We start from the raw sequence: 7661 nt of genomic DNA on the forward strand, positions 1-7661 counted from the left end.
TCCTAATTTCAAAATTAAACCATACTTTACTTCACTCTAATCATTTTCTAAAATTAAACCATACTTCACTCGTTTATACATGGTATTGTTTTATGAAAAATGGTATTACTTTATAAATAGTGTGCCACTATTTTCTCCAATATGGTACATAGTCATCAAAAATGGTTTTATTAATAGAACAATGGTGTTATTTGTTATAAAAATGGTACTCATTGCACTTAATTTACATTGAATGGTTCTCATTATTAAAAAATGGTATTCGTGTTATATAAATTGGTATTAAGTGTATGATTATGGTGTTAAGAAGGGTACAAAATTGATACTGTTTTTTGAAAAAAATGGTGCGAATATGGTCATTTTTTGCATATAATTTGGGCCATATTTTGCAAAGACTTTGGGCCATATTTTGCAAAGATTTGGAAATATTCATCCTGCAAAAAAATACATCCTCTAGCCTGAAATATTCATCCTGCAATCCATCCATGATCACAAATTCTTGATGCAACTGCAATATTATCCATGATCCTAAATCGATCCTAAATCGATCCTAAATCGCAACAACAACAACAATATTATCCATGATGCAATATTATCCTAAAGTCTTCCAACAATATACATCCTAAATATTCAACAAAGTCTTCCAACTACCAAATTTACAAATTAATAACAATTTATCCAACAACTATGATCACCCACATTATCCTGCAAATCATCCAAGAACCAGTTTAGGGCAAACCACTACTACCCCCCCTTGTCCTAGCTCGAGGCAGCATTGCTTCAAGCATGGCGTAAGTCACGTCATTGTATTCCGACAGCAAGTCGTCAAGCATTAAGGCCGTTCTTAATTTCACCAAATCATGCTACAAAATCAGGAAAAATGTAAGTCCTACTACTATGTTGGACCAAAATCTTGAAGTTGAAGTTGAGAAAATTATACTTACCACTTCATACTGTGCCACGAACCGAGGCGCACATGCCTTCATGCAGCTTAACATTATAACCCCGCACGACTTACTACAACACATTTACACATTTTTAAGTCAAACAAGTAATAAACTTTACAGGCACAAATAAACCGCATATATACTTACTTGTCCACATTGCCTGCTATGTTGATGACCTCAGTACGCCAATTGCTCATTGTCCCTGTCTGGTATCCAGGTACATTCACCTCGAACATGGTGTCCATTGCATTAACCTGGTACGAGTATACCAATATTCACATATTTAACTCCAACAAACTCCTACAAATTTATGAAAATCAATACAAAGTCAAGTCCTCAACATTTACCAGATCATTAAGGTTATCGGCATGTTTCTCCGCTGGGTTTTTGAAGATCGAATCAATCAATCTTATTGTCTTCCCCTTAATGTCAAAACAGACACCCCACCAATGTTCTTTGACCAGTACGGGGACAAATACCTGTAACACACAGGTGTCCCGTTATAACTGCTTCACTTAAAAATTAACCACACATATATTAAACCATAAAACATACCGTCGCTAGAGAAGTAAACGAGATGTTTTTCAGAACCTTGCCGTACTTGGTGCCTATGATGTAGTTGGAGTCTCTGGGTTCCAATACCCTTAACTTTGAACCAAGAAAAACAACAGTCAGATAATACAAACCAACATAGATGGGAAAGAAAAATAAAGTTAACCCGACAATACTTACGGCAAAATCAGGAGTCAGCAATATCCTTTCACTCTTTCCAACGAACTCCTTCACCCTCTACACCTTAGTGTACAGAAAGGACGCCATCCGAACATACCCGGAACTCACACATTGGCTCGCCATCAATGTGTGGTAACAATCCCTTTGATCAGCCACCCCACCATCACAGCTAATCATCTCTGGTCCCGGGCTACATACAATTCATTTGCAATTTAGAGCCACATTCAATAAATATAAATAAACGTAAACGATTTATTTAAATATTCATACCAGGTGGGGATGTTCCTTGATGACCGCCAAGATCGGATGAATACAAGGACACGGTTTGCAAACGCTGTAATTCTCTGTGGATTCGTAGACAACTCATACACAGCAGAAGACAACGCAGGCTTAATCACTCTCTTGGGCCCAGTCCCGGGAGTAATTGCTGGCTCGTTCTCTTTTTCTTTCTCTTTTCCTTTATCTACAATTGTCACTTGCTCAACATTTGTCACTTGCTCAACTTTCTGGTGGAACGGCGGCTGCGGTGGAACGGCTGCGGCGTCTGATTTCTTTGAAGATCCAGTTGTAGAGTCTAGCATCTCCTCAGACGAAAGTTGATTAGCTAGCTTCACACACGAAGCTGCCACCATTCCAACCTTCCCAACAGGACCTTCCTCGACCTGAACAGGTGCCGCAGCAGTCGAGAGACCGTTCGAAACAGCAGCTGAAACACCGCCACCCCCACCACCAATGTTATAGTGGAACGAACCAGAATCCCCTGCTGAGTATCCCCCACCAGCAATGTTCTTTCCACCTGATCCTCCTGAACCTCCTGATCCTCCTGATCCTCCTGAATTCTTTCCACTTGCAAATGCATCAAAGTCGATCGGTGCTCGAGCAGCAGCATCGTAGCCTTGACGAGGAGCGTTCTCAAACCCAAGAAGACCTAGACCTAGACCTACACTTACATCATCATCACCACCCCCTCTTCCCATACCCCCAAGAAAACCATAAGGCCCTCTTCCAATTCCCATACCACCAGCCCCTCTTCCCATTCCCATACTCGTACCAACACCGTAATCACCTCTGCCAACAAACCGCCTAGTGCCCCCAAACCCACTAGTGCCAACCAACCCACCACGAGGCCCAACCCAACCACTGCCAGCAAACCCCCCAGTGCCAACCAAACTACCACCCCACCCACTGCCATCACCACCAACACCCATACCACTACCGCTCGCTAACCATTCCCTCTCGGACACAGCATTCACAATCATACGCTCCAACCCGGGTTTGAACAACTCAAGTACCTGCACAAACCAAACATGGTGCACCAAAACAACTCAACTCAACTCAACATCCAAAACAATCATACGCTCGGGTTTGTACATAAATTACACTAACCCTAACCAACAATAACACAAAAACTCAATCTAAATTCAATCAAACAAGTTTCTTGATTTGCACATAAATTACCTGATGCGCCAGTTCTTGTACAGCGGCACTATCTCTACTTAGATTTCCTAAGAGGGAAACACCAGCGTTTCCCCCTGCATTGCCAACATCTGCCCTGCTAGGATCAGTTTCCGTGCCCTTGCCGGTCAACGGCTCATCCACAATTTCAATCCGCCTGTCAACTTCCTTGTTTGTCAGGCCACTAACACTGTTTCTCACTTCACCATCATAAACCACCTTCTTTGACTGCAAATACATAAGTACCTCGTTAATTACAACGTAACTAAATATTTTTCAATCAAACATCAAGTAATTTTGTATTACCTTGGATCTACCATAGTCATATCCTTTTCTCTTGTCTCTCTTGATTGCTTTTTTCACTTCCAGGTTCCCCCAAACCTTCAACCTAGGTAAAGGTTCTACATCAACGGGGGTTCCCGCCAAGCGATCAAGGTAAAAAATCTGCAAATTTAGTCAAACAAGTATTAGAACTAGATTTGCAGTTATATAAAATCAAATAAATAAATTAAAATGTGACACAAATCTCACCATTAAGGCCACAACACAGCCACCGCATCCACGAGCATAACCATCATCGTAAAAACTCTTCAAAAACACTTCCACACGTTCCATCAGCCTATTATAAGTCCACGTGCACCAATCGTACTCCTCTGCCACACCACCCAACGAAACCACAGCCATCAATTTGTGTGACAGGTTGGTGCACATGGCTGTAGGGCAAAGTAAGTGGCCCACTACCACAGCCAAGAACGCATTCCTAAATGCTAGCTTCTCACCAGGGGTACTTAGAGGTATAACCTCCCCCGCTGAATCTTTCTCCCCCTCCACAACTTTGGCTACCTTCTCCAACAACACCATATCCTTCGAAGGATCAGCAACTCCAGTACCGGACATCTTAAATAGCTCAATGGCAGGACGTACCATTTGCTGATCCTTCCAATCAATTGCCACAGGTGCAGGAACATCCTTCGTTCCCATTGGCAGCCCAAAAATCCTTTGAACATGTTGCGGGGTAAACCGGAACACATTCCCATCCCCAAACTCTACATGCCCCTCAGCATCTACCCTGGTCATCAACCAGTAACAGAACCTCCTGTCCAACTTCCCCAACTTCATTTCCAACAACCCCGAGAAACCCATTTTCTCTACTTCTTCCCGTCTTGAATCATCCAGTTTCTTGATTAACTTGACGAACGACTCGACCCGGCAAATAATTTTAGGGGCCTGATTAAGAAATATTTTAAAAATAATACATATAACTTTTATAAATTATATAACTTTTATAATACATTACTAAAGAAATTCTAATACTCAAATGTTAAATCTAACATAAATAACACAATTTACCTTTTCACAAGTTCGTAAATGCGTCAAGACAACACGATTACGTGCCTTGACAATCTCCCCGGCACTCTTGCTCTTTTTCTTCGAAACCTGAAAATATATTACGCAAACCTGTTAAAGCTTATTTAACATAATACTAAATTTATTTAAATTTATATTTTATTGCAAATAATACTTATTTAATTTAAAACAATAATTTAGTATTACTTAAAATACTAAAATTTACCTTCTTCGAGGCCTTTTTTGAGGCCTTCATCGAGGCCTTCTTCGAGGACTTCTTCCTCTTTCTCTTTCTTGGCTCTTCCTCCTCCGAAGAAGAAGATGAAGACGAGGAATCACCTTCTGACCCTTCCGTGGATGACGCAGAAGATGAAGCAGAGCACTCCTCAGAGGAGGACTCCTCGGAGGAGGACTCCTCTTCACTACTTTCCTCCTCGCTGCATTGTACGCCATCTAGATCTTCACTTGCCTCCTGGTACACCAGCTTCTGCCTCTTTTTCTTCCTACTACCACTTGCACTAGGTTTCACAACATGCTTCTTCGGAGGGGTTCTCCCAGCTTTCTTTGAACCACCCCCTTTCTTCGTCATCTTTAAATTCCCCATACTAACTTCTACACAAAATTAAACCAGGAATGTCAAACTACACAACTAATACCAGGACACTCAAACTACACAAACTCGATCAACATCGATTAACATTCAACTAACAACAAACAACTGACAAACAAGAAGCGGGGGTTCCCTAACACTTTCACAACAACGGCAACAACCCTTACAAGCTTGTTGCAAATACCATGCATTCAATCACATCAACATACTCCTCTTTTTATAGAACCGGCTTCCGACTACCCAAACACCAATCAAAAAACAAGATAAAAAGGCAACATTTGCAAATACCATACATCGATACATCACAACTGAGACCCATCCACCACCACCACCACCACCACCACCACCACCTACACCTCCACCATCACAACAAGGCATGCCACCACCTTATTCTAAAAAAATCAATCAGAGTTTCATTATAAACAAAGTTATGACCAATTTCTATTTCGATGAATTGCAAATACCAATACCAAATTATTGGCAAAAAAACCTAACACTATTTCCCATTTAACCAACAAATTGAAACTACTTCAACCATTTAAACAGAATTATAAAACCAACTCAAGCAATTAATTAAATCGTATCAATTTATCATCTTTATCAGGAATGATGCAAGCACTTTATCACATTCAATTTATCATCTTTATCAGGATTAATGCACAAGCAATTCACAAATCAACAAAAATCCATTCTCACCAAAATAGGGTAAATTAGTGCGAATTAATACAATTTATGCAAACATTTGCTCAAGTGGTGTTAAAATTTATGCAAACATTATGCAAAAATCATATCAAGCCCAAATCTATAAACAATTGACAATAATTTCAAATATATAAACAAAAACCCTAATTAATTTCAAATTAGGGTTTTACCTCGAAAATTTGGGGCTTTTTCACGAACAGAAATTCGATCAAATTCCTAATGATTCTTGCGCGAAATTCTGTCACTAGAACTTGAATGCTTCCTCCGAGAACAAACGCACCTTGATTGAGTGATTGTTTTTAGAAATTCAATTTCGTTTTTTGGGTTTTCAGAAATCGCGCAAGGAGAGAGAGAGAAGTTGGAAGATGATTCAAGTGAGGAGTGAGTGAGGATGACAAGTTGGCCGTTACGGAGTCCACGTAGCCAAATGGAATTGCTTGCTCAGCATTTTCAAATTGTGCGCGAAAGTACCAATATGCCCCTGGCATGTATTTGCAAATACATGCATGGCTGCTATTTTGACGCCCTCAACCTATAGACAGACAACTACTCTTTAGTTTATCTAAAAAAACTACTTGGTACTTTATTTAGTTTCTATATCCAATTCGTCATGGAATGTGATGATATCTTGTCCAAAATATTACAGAGTAATCCAGTAATCATGGCTTAGCCACACCAACTCTGATCTCTTATTCTTCATGTTGCTCCGAATTCGACATGGAATCACATTCTTGCGATCATTTATGGAGTAAATTATTGTCTGTTCTTTACATGTTATGATAATAAGATAGATTATGAGGTATTCTCGATTTATAGCCGGGGAGAAGTTATGTTCAAATAAGAAGGGTCAATTGACTCCATTTAATTCTTTAATTCAACCTATTAAAAGGAGAACGATAACATATGAGGAATAGAATGGAAAGCAAAACCCTTTCCTTTCCCAACTTGTTTGGTTTACAAAAGATAAAAGGAATGCCCATCATCCACAGACACCCCTCTTCCCTTCGATCTACAACCACCACTCCTCCTTCAATCTAAAACCACCACTTCTCCCCCTCCCCTCGTCCGCCGGAACGTCGTCCCTCCTCCTCGCTTCTCCGTCGTTGTTGATTCGATCCCCTTCCCCGCCGTTGCGCCTCCACGTTCTCTCTTTCCTTTGTTTTTCTCTCTCTTCTCCTTCATCTCCATCTCTTAGATCTAGTGACTTTGTAGGTTTTTATTTGCAATTGGTGTTGTTTTTAGGGTAGGAGACATGATTTTCAAGTGGTTGAAGTTATTTTTGGAGAGAGTGGAGTTGTTTTTGGGGGAGGTTAGGGTTTAATACGGGTGGTTGAAGTGGTTTTTGGTGGTGGCTTGGTGGATTTCGTTGGTGGGTTGGTAGTTTCGTGGTGATAGGTTAGATTTTCGGTGATAGAAGGGGTGAATTCGTGGTGGTAGGTGGGTGTCTTGTGGATGTTGGGTGGTTTAGAGGGAATTAGAGTAGATTTTTGGTGGTGGTTGTGTAGTGTTGGAGGTGGTTGGGTGGTTGTCAGAGTGGTGCTAGCCGGGAATGTGGTCGGAGTGGTGTTAGCGGGCCGGTGGTTGACGGATGTTGTGGTGCCATGAATAGTCAAAGGTGGTCAAAGTGGTAGTTAAGGTAGTTGGGTGAAGAGGACTTTCGGGGTAAGGATGATTCCTTGGGGGGGTGTGGGGAATCATGGTAGAGGGAAGTGGGGGAATCATGGGGGTAAAGGGAATGGTTGATTTGACCTAACAAACAACGTAAAAGGGAATCAAAGTAGTTGATTCCCTTTCCCTTTGATAAAGACCCCGAACCAAACGCTCCTTAGTTTAAAGAAATCTCCCAATTTTAGAGGTATATTGTTACATAT

General features: G+C 40.8%; 1 protein-coding gene across 1 annotated transcript; it reads right to left on the reverse strand.

The window, feature by feature from the left end:
• Window positions 1–972: 972 nt before the first annotated feature.
• On the reverse strand, window positions 973–6108 carry LOC110776231 (uncharacterized). Its single transcript, XM_056826454.1, has 12 exons — window positions 5961–6108; window positions 4705–5090; window positions 4482–4568; window positions 3663–4358; window positions 3438–3575; window positions 3135–3359; window positions 1947–2968; window positions 1677–1866; window positions 1500–1592; window positions 1292–1423; window positions 1092–1198; window positions 973–1014 (listed from the first exon to the last, which is right to left on the reverse strand). The coding sequence occupies exons 2-8, from the start codon at window positions 5080–5082 to the stop codon at window positions 1734–1736; spliced, it is 2679 nt and encodes an 892-aa protein (XP_056682432.1). The 5' UTR covers window positions 5083–5090; window positions 5961–6108; the 3' UTR covers window positions 973–1014; window positions 1092–1198; window positions 1292–1423; window positions 1500–1592; window positions 1677–1733.
• Window positions 6109–7661: the final 1553 nt, after the last annotated feature.

This window comes from Spinacia oleracea, chromosome 4, assembly GCF_020520425.1.
Source record: "Spinacia oleracea cultivar Varoflay chromosome 4, BTI_SOV_V1, whole genome shotgun sequence".
Classification (NCBI taxonomy): domain Eukaryota; kingdom Viridiplantae; phylum Streptophyta; class Magnoliopsida; order Caryophyllales; family Amaranthaceae; genus Spinacia; species Spinacia oleracea.

What these genes read in the sequence shown, in the direction of transcription:
- LOC110776231 (XM_056826454.1), bottom strand. Translation starts at nt 5,082, where the DNA reads ATGGGGAATTTAAAGATGACGAAGAAAGGGGGTGGTTCAAAGAAAGCT. An exon ending in CAAAAAAGGCCTCGAAGAAG is followed by an intron (nt 4,569 to 4,704) that starts GTAAATTTTAGT and finishes ATATATTTTCAG; the next exon opens with GTTTCGAAGAAAAAGAGCAA. An exon ending in GCTGTGTTGTGGCCTTAATG is followed by an intron (nt 3,576 to 3,662) that starts GTGAGATTTGTG and finishes CTAAATTTGCAG; the next exon opens with ATTTTTTACCTTGATCGCTT.